The sequence below is a fragment of the Labeo rohita genome, chromosome 19, assembly GCF_022985175.1.
Source record: "Labeo rohita strain BAU-BD-2019 chromosome 19, IGBB_LRoh.1.0, whole genome shotgun sequence".
Taxonomy (NCBI): domain Eukaryota; kingdom Metazoa; phylum Chordata; class Actinopteri; order Cypriniformes; family Cyprinidae; genus Labeo; species Labeo rohita.
Genome location: NC_066887.1, coordinates 19,356,537 through 19,375,661, shown reverse-complemented (window position 1 = coordinate 19,375,661; position 19,125 = coordinate 19,356,537). Strand labels below are relative to the sequence as shown.

General features: G+C 35.5%; 1 protein-coding gene across 1 annotated transcript in view; it reads left to right on the top strand.

The window, feature by feature from the left end:
• Positions 1-19,125, top strand: part of csmd3b (CUB and Sushi multiple domains 3b) — a 509,580-nt gene that overhangs the window by 466,512 nt on the left and 23,943 nt on the right. Inside the window, 4 exon segments of the mRNA XM_051137233.1 lie at positions 3,507-3,689; positions 8,969-9,145; positions 13,716-13,895; positions 17,813-17,986. Coding sequence (XP_050993190.1) covers positions 3,507-3,689; positions 8,969-9,145; positions 13,716-13,895; positions 17,813-17,986 — 714 coding nt within the window.

Below are 19,125 nucleotides of genomic sequence, written 5' to 3'. Positions count from 1 at the left end.
TGCAAATTGCCCGGATTGGGAGCACTGGGATATATTCCAAATTCTCAGCTTTCAAAATGTGTCCGTTTTATTGAGAAATACAAACAATATGTCTATGTGGTGTGACAGATTGCTGCATTCACCTCAGTTTCAGCAGCATGTGAATCAGTCATCTTTCCGATTACGAGACATTCGTTTTCAAAGGAATTCATTTCATTCCTTCTGATGTTCCTTCACATTTATATTGTGTTGTCAACTTGAAATAAAGAGGAAATATACATTTATAATTTGTATTTCGTAATAAAAGCTGAGTTGTGTTACATTAAAAGCAACAAAGCACAAAATTATTGCACTTACTGGGTGGCTGGCACACTACAGATAATGAATGGAAGATGTTAAGTATTATTTCCAATCATTTACTGTATTATACCATTAATAAAACAGCTTGTGAATAGTCATTTAATGTTATATATGTTATATGTTATATAAGGACAACAATATAACTTATGTTAACGAGTTGGAGTCCGCTTCAACCTTTAGAACATTTTATTGTAGTTTTTAATTAAATCTATGTGAGGGATGAAAGATTAGATGCCACAGATGTTTTTGCGGAGTAGGTTATGGAATTTTCACAAAGAAAACAGTCAAATTTGAAGAAACGAATGTCTCATAACCAAAAAGACGATTGACTCACATGAATACAGCAATCTGTCCTGCTACATTAAAGAGTGTGAAAAACACATTATTGCAAAACACATTGTTTGTATTTCACTATAAACTGTCAGTGACTGACAGCTTTTGAAAGCTGAGACTTTCTTTTATATTAAAGTACCAAAAGCACAAAGCTTATTGCTATTTTTGGGTGGCTGACACACTACGCATAGGCCTAATGAATGTAATCAAAGACGTGAAATATTATTTCCGAGCATACTTTCCCTGCAAGTATGACACATGGTATGATTTCTGCTAATAATCCCACATATATTCAAATAAATTCTAGTGGCCTGGCAACTTCTCCCGGTGTTCCCGATCCGGGCCATGTGCATGCGCAGGCTATACTCTTAAAATATTCTAACTTTAATTGCTACAATTTAATTCTCGTAATTTCGACTTTATTCCTGAAACATTTCAATTTTATTCTCAAAACATTTGGACTTTATTCTCAAAACATTTCAACTTTATTCTTGAAATACTTTAACTTTATTCTCGTAATTTCAACTTTATTCTCGAAACATTTTGACTATATTCTCAAGAAATTTAGACTTTCTTCCTGTAATTTCAACTTTATTATCGAAACATTTCAATTATATTCTCAAAACATTTGGACTTTATTCTCATAATTTCAACTTTATTTTCGAAACATTTCGACTTTATTCTCGAAACATTTAGACTTTATTTTCATAATTTCGACTTTATTCTCGAAACATTTCAACTTTATTCTTGAAATACTTCAACTTTATTCTCGTAATTTCAACTTTATTCTCAAAACATTTTGACCATATTCTCAAAAAATTTAGACTTTCTTCTCGTAATTTCAACTTTATTATCAAAACATTTCAATTATATTCTCAAAACATTTGGACTTTATTCTCATAATTTCAACTTTATTTTCGAAACATTTCGACTTTATTCTCGAAACACTATGACTATTCTTGAAATTTAAACTTTATTCTCAAAATATTTCTGCTTTGTTCTCGAAATATTTCTACTTTATTCTCCTAATTTCGACTTTATGCTCGAAATATTTTGAATATATTCTCAAAATATTATGACTTTTATCTCGTAATTTTAGATTTTTTTTTATTTTTTAATGTGGCACTGAAACACTGTCATAGTTTTCTATTTTAATAAGTTTTAACATGTCATTTATTTCTGTGATGCCAAAGCTGAATTTTACTCCAATCTTTTTGTCACATGATCCATCAGAAATCATTCTAATATGCTGATATGATGCTCAAGAATCTTTTCTTATAATTATGAGCTGAAAATTGTTGTGCTGCTCAACATTTTTGTGAAAATAATGAAAAGTTCAAAAGAACAGCATTTATATGTAGTGATTTTTGTAACAATGTGAGCCTTTACTGTCAGTTTTGTTCATTTTGATGCTCCCTGCTGAATAAACAGGTTAATTAAAAAAAAAATATTGATTCCGAATTTTTTAATGGTAGTGTCTAAATGTATAAAAAATGCAACTAAATCTAAAAAAAATGATCTATATCTAAAAAATACAATACAAATTTAAAATTTTAAAAAGTTGTTTTAAGTAGTAAAAAAAATCACAATATTACTGCTTTTGCTGTATAGAGAAGAAAAGACTACTTTAAAAACATTCAAAATCTTGCTGTTCAAAAACTTTTGACTGGTAGTGTAATTTAATAAGCCTGCTATTTTTTATTGGACTGTATGAGGTTTTAGCTAAGTGTAATTGTGCAGCGCTCAAATATTCAGTAGTGCTTACATTGTAACTTTAAAGCCTAACACAGCTCTAGTGCAAATCGGTGCTAAGTTATAACTTGTGCACAGCTACCACAACCAGCCCCTGATCTATTTTAGCTCTCTTGTCCAGGGTTTCAGCAATAAGTCATGGTTTCTAACACTGTGTCCTAACAAGGTTTCCAGCGGCAGGCGATTTGTCTGTGCACGCTGAATGTGAAACTTCTGTGCGACGTGACACAATCACCACTGATCACTTTGTGCATTTTTGGTGTGTCAAGATTATTCATAAGCCCTGTGTGAGCACAAAAGTGCATGTGCAGGTGTGTGTCTTTGTGTGAATGTGTGCGTTTGTGTGCTGATGATGAATGGAGCTCAGGTTCAGGTGAGGTGCAAGGCTGCAGGGCCCTGAGCTCAGATATATGGAAGCAGCAGGAATCAATCAGGAATATCAATTTCCAGAGAGCTGTAGCAAAGCCTTGAGTGCATGGGGGGAAAAAAAAGATGTCCTCCTCCAAGATTACATCCTGAGAGGGGCTGGAAAACAGGCCCGGGACTAGTCATCCTTTTTTATTCATTTGACAGTAGAATAGGTTAAAATGGTACGTTTTTCTACACTTGATGCAATTTTTCTATTTCTTTCTTTCTTTCTGCCTCATATTTTGATATTTCTGCAGTCACATAAATATGCTTGTGAGTTTAAGAAAATATCTCTATAAATGAGACTAAATGCTCAGCAGCATATTATAACTTCATTTACACAACAAGAAATGAGCATGATAGAAATAAAAATACTTTATGTACTTTTAAAAAGTAATTTTTTTCCCATAAATTTATCAAACAAGATGGAATGCTTTAGAGTTAAACAAGCCAACTAATGCACAAAAGTCATCAACTCAATTACTTAATGGTGATATTGTGATAAAAGGAACAGTAACTAATCTAGCGCCCATTTATAAAGGATAAGTTTAATATTTTATCCAATATTTTAAGCCATATACATTGGAGACATGAAAATTTACGATATAGTTGGAGTGACCCTCACCTCTTTTCAATCTCTATTGTCTTTTTTATTCCTTTCTCTGTTTCCCAAGGTGATTCATCAGGGACATGTGGTGACCCAGGCACACCATCCCACGGTAGCAGAGATGAGAGTGACTTTCGGATACGCAGTAAAGTGCACTTCAGCTGCTCGGTGGGATATGAGCTTTTTGGCTCCGCAGAAAGGATGTGCTTCCCCAACGGCACATGGTCCGGTACTCAGCCCTCCTGCAAACGTAAGCGCCTGCAGCAGATGACATGATACAGCATCTCTAACACTGCCCAACTCCCACATTGCACATTCTCTTTTACTTGGCTGGGTGAATTCAGAAGTAGGACATCTCAGCCCTAAGCTACTTAGTCAGTAGTTTGTTTTAACAGGTCATTGGCTGAACTAAGGCTTTGCTCACAATGCACACAGATATACGATTTTGTTGTCAAAGCCAGTATTTAGAACTGACTGTCATGTTGCATGTAATGAAATCTGTTCATTCAGATAAAGGGATCAAGATTTGGCATGTTAGCATGCCTATATTAACCCCTGCAGGTATACCGTACCAACACCATCTGGTTCCAAAAATCTTCTTGCTTTCTGCCCATATTTTGATCCATGCTTTTTTCATTTAATCTTTATGCATTTGATGGCCATTCAAAAGAAGCCACCATATTCCGTTGAAATTGATTTAAAAACAACATTTTTATTTATACACTACCAAAATTTTTAAACAGTAAGATTTTCAATATTTTTTAAAATAAGTCTCTTTTGCTCACCAAAGCTGCGTTAATTTCATAAAACAGTAAAAACAGTAAAAGTTTGAAATATTTTTACAATATAAAATAACATATATGCTTGTGAGTTTAAGAAAATATCTCTATAAATGCGACTAAATGCTCATCAGTATATTATAACTTCATTTACACAACAAGAAATGAGCATGATAGAAATAAAAATACTTTATGTACTTTACAGTAAAAACAGTAAAAGTTTGAAATATTTTTACAATTTAAAATAACATATATGCTTGTGAGTTTAAGAAAATATCTCTATAAATGAGACTAAATGCTCGTCAGTATATTATAACTTCATTTACGCAACAAGAAATGAGCATGATAGAAATAAAAATACTTTATGTACTTTTAAAAAGTAATTTTTTTCCCGTAAATTTATCAAACAAGATGGAATGTTTTAGAGTTAAACAAGCCAAAAAATTTTAAACAGTAAGATTTTTAATATTTTTTAAAATAAGTCTCTTTTGCTCACCAAAGCTGTGTTAATTTCATAAAACAGTAAAAACAGTAAAAGTTTGAAATATTTTTACAATTTAAAATAACTGATTTGTATTTAACTATATTTTTAATTTAATTTATTACTGTGATTTCAAAACTGAATTTTTAGCATCATTACTCCAGTCACATGATCCTTCAGAAATCATTCTAATATTCTGATTTGCTGCTCAAAAAAACATTTATTATTATTGTTGAAAACAGCTGACTAGTTTTTTTCAGGTTTCTTTGAGTAGAAAGTTCAGAAGAACAGCATTTATCTGAAATAGAAATCTAATGAATGCTAAATAAAAGTATTCATTTCAATAATAATAATAAATGTTTCTTGAACAGCAAATCAGCATATTAGAATGATTTTTGAAGGATCATTTGACAGTGAAGACTAGAGTAATGATGCTGAAAATTTAGCTTTGATCACATGAATAAATTTAAACATTTTAAAATATATGCAAATAGAAAGCAGTTATTTTAAATAGTAAAAAATATTTCACAGTATTACTGCTTTTGCTGTATTTTGGATCAAATAAATGCAGGCTTGGTCAGTAGAAGAGAATTCTTTAAAAACATTCAAAATCTTACTGTTCAAAAACTTTTGACTGGTAGTGTATATGTTAAATAATTTTTTTGGTGTCCATATGTTTTTTTCTTTCTTTCTTTTTTTTTTTTTTAAAGAAACTATACTTTTATTCAACAAGAATGCATTAAATTGCTTTAAAAAAAATTACAGTGAAGAACTGTATGTATATTTACTTCTAATTTATATAAATCCTGTTCTTTTGAACTTTCTGTTCCTGAAAAAAAGTATCATGCTTTCCTTTTTTTTAAGAACCTTAGTACAGGCGAGAAAAACAGATTACATCTCTCAAGAATTATGTTTGAAAAATGGTTGCTATAGTAAAGATTTAAACAATAAAAGTACCAAAAGACTTTCTCATCAGCACCTGAGAGTTGGTTTAGAAGCAGAGAATGAAAAATTGGGAATTTTCCTTTTCTCATTATTGCTGGTCTAACAGTGGAACTTATTTTGAACCTTTTAACAAGCATTGGCTTGTTATTTCTTTTGTAGCACTATTAAGTGCTGAACAGAAGACCTTCCTGTTCATTTTAATAATGATATTGCATCCAACCCCCTGGAAGCAAGCATTGTCTTTATTATACCATAAAATAGTCCCAAAAGTAATTTATCAGTGACAAACAATAAAATCAACTACCCTCTAAATAATATATCACCGTCCACATTGTTACCTGATGTTTTATTTGGGCCTGCTTTCCTGTATGCCCTGCTACAGTTGTACAGTTGTCAGAGTCCCACACCACGTAATAAACCCACATTTTCCCCAAGGCTGTAAAGTCTACAGCACAAATGAAAGATGACTAGCCACTTCCAGACTCAAGCAGGCAGTGTTTTCTGCGGAAACATGATGCACCATCTTGTTTTCCTGCTCCGAGACCTGACTAATGGTATTTCTCGCAGGGTTCCCACCTCCCACAGAACATATAGTTGACATGACCCAAGCCATTGTGCGGGAATCATTTTTGAGAGACGGCAATTGGCACAGGGATACAGGAACGGTGACTAATTGAGGGGGAAGGCGTCGGGCTATAATCCGTCCCCCATGCAGCAAAATGACAAGCCCTGTGGGAATCACAATGGTCAGCATGTCATCGCAAGACAAAGAGAGTGCTCAAGTTTGCCGTCATGGAGGTGTACCGCAAGCGCTGTCTTTTTAACAGCTGCACAGAGAGATGATTCCATCCTGAAAGGAAGCCTGAGTTCCTCCATTGCAGTCAACCAAAAAAGCACTTCGGCTTGGACGATTAATAGGTTTTCAGCCAGTTAATTCACTCAACCAGCATCTCTGCGGAAATAAAGAGCTCTCTTTTTTGTCCTTTCATTTCCTCTGTCTTGCTGCCATGCTCTGGGTATGATCTACAGGCCTGTCATACCGTATCTTCAAACTTCATCCCCGCTCATTTAAGCCTTACAGACGCTAATACCTCATTCTGTTATAGCCACTGTCCCGTAGCATAGTCATTACATGGTCAAAGACGTCTCTCTAATGATCTCTGTTCCTTTAGACCGTCACTTCTTCCCATCATATGTCCATAATCTTAAAATAAATCAAATTTAGAGGAGGCTACTTGAAAAAGAAATATACAGTTTTACACATAATGGATCAGATTCTTTTACTAAGTACTTCATGGCATAGCATTTGTATTATTAATTAAAAAGCTCATAGCCTCATGTAGACAGACCTTTGACTGAACAGCATATGGTCTTGTCCACACTGCCACTTATTCTTGCCAAAAAACCACCTACTTAGACAGTTTTGTGAGCAATATGCATCGGATGGTCAGCGAACAGACTGTGTGTGCCATCTGAGACTAAGGAACATGACAAAAATACAAGGCTGGACAAGACACTAGGAGTATATATGTGATCATTTTAAGTTGCCAAAGCCGTTTGTGTAAAACCACAATTTGTGAAAGTGACAGTGTATATGCATTATTTATTGTACAGTATTTATTTGGGGTTGGTAAGATTTGCTCACCAAGGTTGCGTTTGTTTGGTCAATCTAGTAAAAGCAGCAAAACTGTAAAATATTGTTACGATTTAAAATAGCTGTTTTCTATATTAATATATTTTAAAATCGAATTTATTCCTGTGGTGGCAAAGCTGAATTTCCAGCATACGTTACTCCAGCACAGTCCCTTTTAACGAAAGTCCGTTTACTCGGCAACCATATTTGCAATGCCTGGGGCAGCTCATACAAGACGAAGTTCTATCTAAACAAATGGGGGAATCCTGAAATCTCAATTAAATGACATATTTCAAAAGCAACAAAATCTGAAATTAACTGCTTCATGAATATTGTTTCTTATGCTCAAATAGCGTTTAAAAAGATTCATTTTCAGACTAGACCGGCCCCTAGACCAGCTATGAGACTAGACCGACCCCATTGGCTGGTCTCGTCTCCAACAGAGCTTCTAACAGTTGCTGCAGTGATGCAGTAACTTTACCAATCAGTGATTGGCTCTTTCAGTTAGAAGGTGGGACAATTCCGGCATGTCGCGCGTTGCAGTTCCTCCCATTTATAAATATAGGAGTGAACCGTCTTTGTATTTCTATAGTCTTTGACTCCAGTCTTGAATGTCACATGACCCTTCAGAAATGATTCTAATATGCTCAAGTAACATTTCTTATTATGTTGCAAACAATTGCAAACAACACTACGTAATGTGTTATATGGAAACCATGATGCATTTTTCGCAGAATTATATAATGAATAGAAAGTTCAAAAGAACATAATTTATTTGAAATAGAAATCATGAAGACATTATAAAAGTTTTTATTGTTAGTTTTAGTCAATTTGTTGCATCCTTGCTGAATTAAAATCTCAAACTAGAGTACATTTACATAAATCTCCTGATTCTGTCAGATAATGTCTACAATTTTGATGTCTGTAATATCTGTTTGGAGTATTTAGAGATAATTTTTTTAAAAAACAAGTTTTTATGGCAGCCATCGTTTTAAGTGAATATATCTCATAAAAACATAATATCTTAAGAAATCCGAGACTTTGCTTGTTCCTTCAGTACATAAAAATGTTTGTGCTTCTGGGTCAAAGTGACTCGAAATGATGGAGCATGTCACGACATAGTACACCAGGGAAAACAAAGAAATGAGATACATCTGTGAACAATAGGAACAAGTTGAGACTAGAAACAACAAGAAACCTTGAGATACAAAGTAAAAGCAAACGAAAGAAAGATTGACACCCCTAGATATTCCCTGTGGTCACTAATGAAATTACTAAATAATGTGACATTTCACTCAGGAATGTTAAAGTATTAGTACACATAAATGTGAAAATTCTGTCATTAATTACTCACCCTCATGTCGTTCCAAACCCGTAAGACCTTCGTTCGTCTTTGGAACACAAATTAAGATATTTTTGATTAAATCCGAGAGCTTTCTGACACTGCATAGAAAGGATACCATAGTAAAAACTATTTTAACAATGTCCTTACTACCTTTCTTGGCCTTGAATGTGTCAGTTGCATTCATCAAAAATATCTTAATTTCTGTTCTGAAGATGAACGAAGGTCTTACATATTTGGAACATGAGGGTGAGTAGTTAATGACAAAACTTTCATTTTTGGCTGAACTGCCCCTTTAAGTGTCAACTGGTAATAACTTCTCATACATTTTGTTTTTTAAATACTACAGCGGTGCAGTGTGGAAACCCTGGGACTCCCAGTAACGGACGGGTGTATCGACTGGACGGCACCACCTTCTCACATTCTGTCATCTATTCCTGTATGGATGGCTACCTGCTGAGCGGCTCCACCACTCGTCAATGCCAAGCTAATGGCACTTGGTCTGGCACTGCTCCCAACTGCACCTGTAAGTGTGAAACAAGTGAGACATGGCAGGGTATTTGTTGAACTTTAAATAGAAATGAAGGGTTGTTTATTTTCGAATAACCAAAAAGGCCTCAGTAGTGCTTCGTTACAGGTTATAATGAGGAGATTTGAGGGATGTGCTAGTGGGATTCATGTGTAAAGCTGTACTAAAAATGCATCGTCATGGTAGCAGACTTTGACTGATAGAGAAAAGTCCTCTTGCTGAGAGTTCAGGGGACCAACTTTATGAAAGTTTAATTCAGGCATCACCATGAGAGTAACTGGTTTTCCTTTGAATACAGAAGGTTAGAAAGTTTTCAGTGCATTCTGAGGAAGAATTGGGTCAGAATTAGTGGGATTGCGGGATCCGGTTACTCTGAGGTAGCTTTGTTCTTTTGTCAAAGGGAGGAAGATGTAAAGGTCAGAATGGTTTCTCTTCTGCCTCTGTTAGATACTAAATCAATTATTTCATAGTTCTGCCATGGACATAATGGTAACATTATATTTTACAACTTATGACTGTATGAACTACCGAATTCTGCTTTTTTTAAATATAAAACGTACTGACAACCACCAGATAGTACAATAGATGCTACAATACAAACATATGGTACAGTAGAAATACACATAATGAATCAGTGTTCTTTATAAATAGCCTGTCAGTAAAGATTTATGGCTTTTAACTGTGTATTGTAGGGTAACTTACAGTTAACTAATTCACTCGTTTTACTTTTGTATTTTAAAATTTTTCGGTAACATTTCAGACTTATTTTGCAGTCTGGTATATGAATCTATAATGATTCATGGTAGGGTGGGCAATATGACCAAAATCTTATATCACGAGATGAGTAATTTTATTTCACAGTAACAATATACATGACAATATATTTTTGCTTTAAATAAGGTCTTTATTATATCAAAATTTTTAATACCATAGAAATTTGATACCAAAGGAATTGTTGCTACCAGTGTTAATATCAGAAAAGAGCTAACACTAGCCTAAATTTTAAAAAAAGAAAAGAAACAGAAACAACTCAAGCTCACGGAAGACAAGTGAAATAAGAATAAGAAAGTCATTTTAAGCAACAGGACAAAAAGACTACACTTCAACAAATAAATGAGAAATGCTACATGCATTGTATAAAGTAATCAACTGTATAAAAACAATGCATATTCTTCACTGTGTAAATTAAATATAAATATTTCTTCTGATTAAAGTTACAAACGTGATTTAGTCAAGAGCAGTGAGAGATTTCCTCTCTTTTGTTGTTTCATTAACATTAATGAGCAGCAATATTAGACTGCTGTCACTTTAAGAGCTGCCTGGGCCCAATATACTGTTACACATGTGTTTTCTTTCTCAGCTGTTTGCTTTCACTTCAGACCTAAATTACTGTGTTTACGAGGATATTTGCAAAGACAGGCACTTTGACACATAAAACTGTTTGCATTTAACCGTTCAAGGCCTGTAAAGCGGCAGAAATAATTCTCGTCTCTCTGACAGCGCTTAGAAATAGTCACTCAGACAGCACGCGCATGTAGCGAAATGGTATTTTTTGGCTGCTATTGTTTCAGTGCTTTAAAATCACTTTAACCGCAAAGTTTTCGTGACCACATACCAACCTACATCACGTGAGCGTGTAACCGTGATGAAAGCGATAGTCCAAAATCTCCAGATTTGTACTGGTTAATCATGTCTACCAGTGTATCACCCACCCCTGATTCATAGGTAGGGGAGAGTGGGGTAAGTTGAGCCAGTGGGTAAGTTGACCCACCCCCTGTATCTAGGCAACTGTACACTTTTACTATCATGTGACCATGTGTTTTGGAATCAAACATAATTTCTGCCAGACTGTGAAAAAGAGAAACACGTGGGAGGAGTGGAAGCCACCCATTTACTTTAAAACAGGGGTGGGTTACTTATGGGATACTTGATCCTGGAGGGCCAGTGTTCCTACAGAGTTTAGCAGGACTCCAACCTGATCCTGAAGACCTTGATTAGCTTGTTCAGGTGTGATTAGAGCTAAACTCTGCAGGGACACCAATGTTCCACACCCCTGCTTTAAAGGAGAAGTCCACTTCCAGAACAAAAATTGACAGATAATGTACTCACTCCTGTGTCATCCAAGCTGTTCATGTCTTTCTTTCTTCAGTCACAAAGAAATTATGGTTTTTCAGGATTCAGGATTTTTCTCCATATAGTGGACTTATATGGTGCCCCTAGTTTGAACTTCAAAAATGTAGCTTAAATGCGACTTCAAACAATCCCAAATGTGGTTGAAAACGATCCCAACCGAGGAAGAAGGATCTCATCTAGTTATACAATTTATATACATTTTAATGTCAAACGCTCGTCTTGTATTTCTCTGCCTGAACTGTTTTTTCCGGTTCATGACAGTTAGGGTATGTCGAAAAATCTCATGTTCTCCCTTAACTTTAAAATCGTCCTACATATATACAAATATTTATGATGCATATAGGTCGTTTAGCAACATATGAACCTATGCAAATCAAAGTATTTGCCTGAATTTGGTAAGCTAGCTAGTTTTTTTCCAAAATGCCAGCTGTGGGGCAAAGTGAGCCAAATGCTGTGGGGTAAGTTGAGCCAACACTTTTTTTACCATAAGGTACTGAAGTTAAGTTAAATCTCTGAAGGGTAAACTGCTATTTTAATGTGATATTACGCAACTGGTTTAGTTTATCTCATATATATATATATATATATATATATATATACACGCATATTGTTTGCAGCTTATTTGATAGGGACAGTGTACAAGTGCACCAAATTCTTCTCTGAGAGCCAGAAGATGCTTTTCATCACAATATAATCAAATACATTTTTCCACCTGTAGTCGCTAATGCTCTGTTCAACATTGCAGAAAAGCTATCATGCCAAGAATCTTTTAACTGAAATATTTATTAGTTTCAGTGACATTTATTCCTTCATTCTAATTCAGTTTTTATTTCGTTTTACTCAACAGACTCACTGTTTAGTCTGTTTTTGGGAAGGTTAAAACTTTGGTGTTTGATAAACTTCATTTGAAAATGAAATTTGATTAGTAAGGTAGTTTTTAAATAAGGTTATATTAGCTTTAAAATTTCACATTGAATCAGATTCAGTCAGATGGTCAGTTTTCACCCAGATGGTTTATCTTACCCACTGACTCGGGTCAACTTACGCCCTAACAATTTTTTTAGTAAGAAGCAATAATTCAGAACCCTTTGTCATAGATACATTCTGGTCATTTAAAACGACCACGTAAGTAAAAAATGGCTCATCTTATCCTACTCTCCCCTACATATTATTCCAAAGAAAAATGTTTGTCTTAGTAATCATTTATTTAAAAGCATCAATATCTTCTAGGTCAAATGGACTATTTGATGATGTTAACCAGTAGCCGAATAGCTATTAGTTCCAGCATTATATTTGCTCATGATTAATGTACGGTTCACGCTTTGAATCATTTGAATCTATTTCAGCTCAATTTGTGAGTGATGAAACGCTTACATATCTAGTTGATTAAAAACTCTCACGGTAGTAGTTGTTTGAGTAATGATGAAGAGTCACACAACACAATAAAACAGCTTAGCCTGCTTAATGTGTCCAGGTAAGTTGGCATTATCATCCATAATCACATCCTTTAATGCTCTCAAACGTTCACCTTTAAACGTGGGCGTATTCCCTGCATACTGTTGACTGGAATTATATGGGTGGTGCACCAAACCAGCTCTGATTGATGCAGCGCTACATGTGTTTATTGAGTGGGGCAAAAGCGGTGATACATGGCTGTGTCCAAGGGAGGAGTCACATTAGCATTTAGCGTTAGCCATTTCTCACCATCAGCTGACATGTTTATGTGCGAGGCCGCTGATGGATTTTACAAAACATCATTTTCCGTCCTTTTTCAAAAGACACAAAACGTATGGCAACTCAAGGGTGACAAATAAGTAATGGTCCACCATAAATCAATAGAGGAAATTAAGATGTTGCGTCAGGGAAATAATTAAATAAATGCACCGATCGAACAAGGTTTTGTCAGGCACAGTAAAGTGCAAAGCCACAAATTTGTTGCATCAGAATTCCGGTGGCGCCGAATTCTTTCTCACATCATTCCAATCCGACCTCCTCTTATTTATCCATTGGAAGGAATGATAATTGTAAAAGATCTGTGGAATTGATTCAAAGCTGCACCTCGGGGACGCCGGTGGGACGGGAGCCTTGCTTGCGTGGTACTATTGATTTCTTTACATAATAACAAGATCTATCATTTCACATAAAAAGCCAGGGGTCCTAAAGATTGCTGTAGTGTAAATGAGTTGTTAAAGATGATTTGTGAACGTGGCTTCCCAAGGTTTGTTTCGATAGCTTCAATCACATTTCCACAAAAGGCTATGATTGCCATCTGATGAGTTGTATTAGATATTGAATAAAGATCTACACTGCTGTTGTTTGGCAGATTGTAAATTGCCCAGACTTTTAGCTCAAATAGAGACTATTAGCGCATTGTACTCAACACAGTATTTTGTTTTGGCCTATGAATATTGTAAGTGTGATCTTTACTTTTCAGTGATCAACTGCGGAGAGCCCGGAGTGCCAGCGAATGGGCTGAGATATGGTGAGGACTTTACCATTGGACAAAACATCACTTTTGTGTGCCAGCCTGGCTATACAATGGAAACCGAGAGTTTCTCCACCATCACTTGTACCGGAAATGGTACCTGGAACGCCCCTGTGCCTTTCTGCAAAGGTAAAACATATTTTATCATGAAAATTAATAGTTATAATAAATTGTGGTAACATTTAACAAGAAGGTTCAATTTGTTTACATTAGTTCAAGTGTTAGGTATTATGAAATAACGATTAAAAATCATTTTACAGACGTGATTCTCAACCTTTTTGACTTGAAGGCTTATAATTGTCCAACACAATATTCAAAGATTTTTCTCTGGTATCTCTGCACTAATTAGTACAGTTTAAAATATTATGTTTATTAACAGAAACTGGGAGTGTTGATAAATTAAAAATGATTAACCATTCTGATTTTTGTAATTCCAGAAAATACAAGATTCTGATTTTTTTGTTCTTTAGCTAAAAATAGTTATTATTTAATTTAATTTGATTTGATTTAATTTCATTTTATTTTAACATTTGAATTTAGTTTAAATAAATAAATAAATACGAACAAAATGTACTGTATGTCATCCTGAAGCCCCCAAGAAGGCACTGACCCCCTAGTTGAGAACCACTTTTAATTTTATTTATTTTAAATTGAATAAATGAACATTTGTTAATGTACTATGAACAAATATGCATTAACAATGAATAGTAATATATATTAATATAGCAAAATATATTAATAAATAGCATTTACAGTATTTATTACTTAAAGGGGTTATACAGTTTTATGGCTCTTTTAATGTCTCGTGACAGATCACTGTATTGCCTTGTTAGATCAATCAACACATGAACCAATTGTCTTTTCTTATTTACTTAAAAAACGAGATAAATATGAATGTATTTTATTTCAACTTTAGCAAGAAAGACATCAATACACACCATTTTTCAAATTTAAGTCCACCAAAGTTAATCTACTTTCCTATCTGATTTGTTTATTGGACAAAATGGCAGATTCTGTGTTATGACTGGTCAGATCGCCTGTCAATCAAGCTGTCTGGGAACGGTTAATTACTCACCCTCATGTCTTCCAAACTCATAAGACAGGGGTCACCAGACCCGGTGCAGAGTTTAGCTCCAACCCTAATCAAACACACCTGAACCAGCTAATCAAGGTCTTACTAAGTATACTTGAAACTTCCAGGCAGGTGTGTTGAGGACAGTTGGAGGTAAACTCCGCAGGACATTCAGGCCCTCCAGGAACAAGTTTGGTGACCCCTGCTGTAAGACATTCATTCATCTTTGGGACACAAATTAAGATATAAGATAAGACAGCAATGCAGCTGAAATGAAGATCAAGAGAAGAAATTGTTGAATAAAGTCAATATTTCTGTTTTCCTTGCACACAAAAGTATTCTCGTAGCTTCATAACATTACGGTTGAACCACTGTCATCACATGGATTATTTTATCAGTGTCCTTACTACTTTTCTGGGCTTTGAATGCGTCAGTTGTGTTGCTGTCTATGCAGGGTCAGAAAACTCTTGGATTTCATTAAAAATATCTTAATTTGTCTTCTGAAGATGAACAGAGGTCTTATGGGTTTTTGGGTGAGCAGTTAATGACAGAATTTTCATTTTTGGGTGAAGTATTCCTTTAATGCATCAAACTAGTATGATAAATCAAATCTTACTGTAAAGTGTTTCCTAATTTCCCATTACTCCCACACCCAGGCTTCATCGTCCCAAGATTAACACATTACTCTAGCATTTTCTCTGCCTAGTAAAGCCAAAGAGCTTTATTGTTCAAAATGCAAGGCCTGAGATTGTTCGCTCACTTATATATCTGAACATCTGGCCCCAACTGCCCCAAGCATTAGACGCACAGATGCTTCCCCCAGAGTGAGTTGAGGTCTTCCAGCTTTGTGTCTTCTGCATTGTGATGGATGTCTTGTTTGAAATGTAGAGCTAAAGAGGGGGAGGAATGTTTATCCCCTGTTGTAGGTCATCTTTTCTTGTGCGATTGCGCTACAGTGAATGGTAAACATTCATGTTTTATCAACCAATCACGCTGTTTGACAAATGACAGTCGTACGACGGGAACACAAACACATTTGTAGACTGAGCGTTCACCCCTTAAGGGCTGTGTTGTCCCCATTATTATAATCAGCTTTGACCTATGAGCCCTTGCATTTCTCGTAATTAATTTCACAAATGACTCCTGTCATCTTCCTACAGCCAGGAGATGAACTGGGAAGGAATATATGAAGTGATCTGAAATTGAATTCCAGGTAGGCCTATGGACGATGCATTTGTGATCCTCACCAGTGCCCTGGCCTCGAATGCCATTTTCGTAAGCTCATTTAGATAGACACAGATGTCTCATTTATTTCTGAAGGCAGCGGCCTCCTCCCGTCTCTTAAAGGACACGTTGTGCATACATATCTGACGAGCCTTGAACTTCATATCCTCGGTCTGAACTGATATTCTGTCTCTCGGAGCCATTAATATGCAAGCTTAAGTGAGTTCACTCAAAAAAGAACCACTCCCACCTCTGTCAAACGCTTCAGGTGCGGGGAGGATCCTGACATTGAGTGTGTGCGTGTCCCTTCTGTCTCTTTCCTGCAGTTGTGTATGGTATGTATGAAATATTCATCAGCTTAGGAGCTCCAATCTGGTCCAGGCCTCTTTAAAGGATGCCAACACTGATTCTGATTAATAATACAACAATGGGCTTTGTTAGAAGTTTATTGGTTCTATCAACATGAGTTGAGCGAAGACAACACAATCAGCTCATAAAGAAGCAGTCAAAGCGTAGTTTTTGCAGGCAGTAATCACCGTCTGGCTAGAACTTTACCTTGGTATGAAGAGTGTGTGTTTGTGTACGTGAGCGTCGTACTGGGGTGTTGCACCATAAGTGGGGGCATGTGTCATCATGAGTGCCCGTTTGAGCAAGGCATTGGCTTCCTGTCTGGTAGAATGTGATTGATTTTAAGGGCTCATGTGGTATCTGAGGACTGATAACTGGGGAAGAGGACTTACCTCACAGAGTTGTGCGGGCAGTTATTGGAAAAGATGGGGCCTCAGGGTAAATGTAACTTATTTTGTCTTCTGGGAAACATGTAACTATCTTCTGTAGCTTCTGAAGGGCAGTACTAAATGAAAAATTATGATATGTAGGCAAAATAAGAAAAATGTACACATCTGCATTCTGCATTTCACAAGTTTTCACCCCCCCGGCTCTTAATGCATGGTTTTTCCCTCAGTTGACCTCAGTGTGAAAAGATGGATCTCAAAATCATACAGTCATTGTTGGAAAGGTTTCAAATACACAAAAATGCTGGAAAACCAAAGAGTTTGTGAGACCTGAAGGATTTTTCTGAAGAACAACGGGCAGTTTAACTGTTCAGGACAAACAAGGGACTCGTGAAAAACACTAAGCAATCACTAAACAATAAAAAAAAAAAAAAAAAAAAAAAAAACAGCTGTGGATCACTCAGGTAACAACACAGTATTAAGAATCAAGGGGGTGTAAACTTTTGAACAGGGTCATTTTTATAAATTCAACTATTATTTTCTCTTCTGGACTATATGTAAACGTCTTTTATGTGAAATATCTTATTCAGGTCAGTACTAAATAAACAATAACATGCATTTTGTATGATCCCTCTTATTTTGGTAAAATAATTAATGTTTTTAATGATTCTGAAAGGAGGATGTAAACTTTTGACCTCAACTGTACCTCCTATGGAGAATTATGTTTATTTAATGTTTATTGCTAGAAATAAATCATATCATATAGAGTTTTAAACTGCATTTATTTCTTAGTTGTTAGTAAAAAGTTTGCATAAACTGCAAACCGCATATTAAAAAAAGGATAAAAAAAGCTCTGGAAACCCATCCCATTTGTTTTATTTTAAGGATGTTAAGACATTTTTTACTGGAAATCAAGACAAATGTGCTTTATTTAATTCTGGTTACATTCTATTTCTGTTAGACATGTTATTCTAAAGTATGAACTTAACTCTCCTCTGTTTAACTTCTTTCTATAGCCGTTACCTGCGCAGCTCCACCACCAATCTCGAATGGCCTCCTGGAGGGACGTGACTTTGAGTGGGGCACCAGCGTGAGTTACAGCTGCTCCCCAGGATATGAGCTCTCTTTTCCTGCTATTCTCACCTGTGTGGGCAATGGTACATGGAGTGGTGAGGTGCCCCAGTGCTTGCGTGAGTACTGTACTACTCTATTAATATTAATCAAACTGACTGCTTCATCCCTGTGGGTGTTTGCAACCCTATGCATGCCAACATTTCCCAAAAAACTGCAGAAAGTTCATACTTTGCTTTATGTCTGCAACTTATCTACTTGCTGTTGACAAGGAGGTCATGTTCACACACTGATTGATTGGATCATCACTGAATGAGAACATATAGGTCAAAAATGAGATCTGCTGGATTAGATAGAAATATTTGTTTAGAACACCAGACAAGGTGGACTTAGCATGGTGGGATATCAGTCTGTTTCAGTACAGTGCTATGTAATGTCTAAGATGAAGAACGTCCAGACATGGTATGAGAATTTAAAGTTTAAAAAGCTATCACAAAGGTACCCTTGTTTTAGCTCTCGCATGGAACAAAAGCAGGCAATGTTAAAAAAAAAAAAAAAAATGCTTGAAAAAGAAAGCATACCTCTGACTTTGTCAGCGTACTGATTTTTTTCCTTCTCTTTCTTTTCCACTTTCATTTTATATCTTGACAGCATATCTATAATTCATCAAGAAAAGTCAAGTTTGTAGTGCTAGATCTCAGGCACAGTAGTCTGACCAGCATATTTATGATGGATCAGTCAGCTGGTGACGTCAACCATGTGATTGATTTTCCCTCCAGAGACCTATTGTTTGCCTGACAGTGGCAGGGCAATGGATAACATTTACCACAGAAGTTGGGACTTCCCCCAGTTTCATGTGGCTATGTTCAGAATAGCATAATAGCATATTATTCTTACTATTCCTGCAGCATATAATATGTACTCTAGCATTTAAAAGTTTGGGGTCAGTGTGCTTTTTTTTATAAAGAAGTGAATATATTTATTCAGCAAGGATGCATGAAGTTGATCAAAAGTGACATTAAAGACATACAGTTGAGGTCAAAAGTTTACATACACCTTGCAGAATCTGCAAAATGTTAATTATTTTACCAAAATAAGAGGGATCATACAAAATGCATGTTATTGTTTATTTAGTACTGACCTGAATAAGATATTTCACATAAAAGATGTTTACATATAGTCCACAAGAGAAAATAATAGTTATATTAGAATAATAGAATATATAAAAATGACCCAGTTTGAAAGTTTACATCCCCTT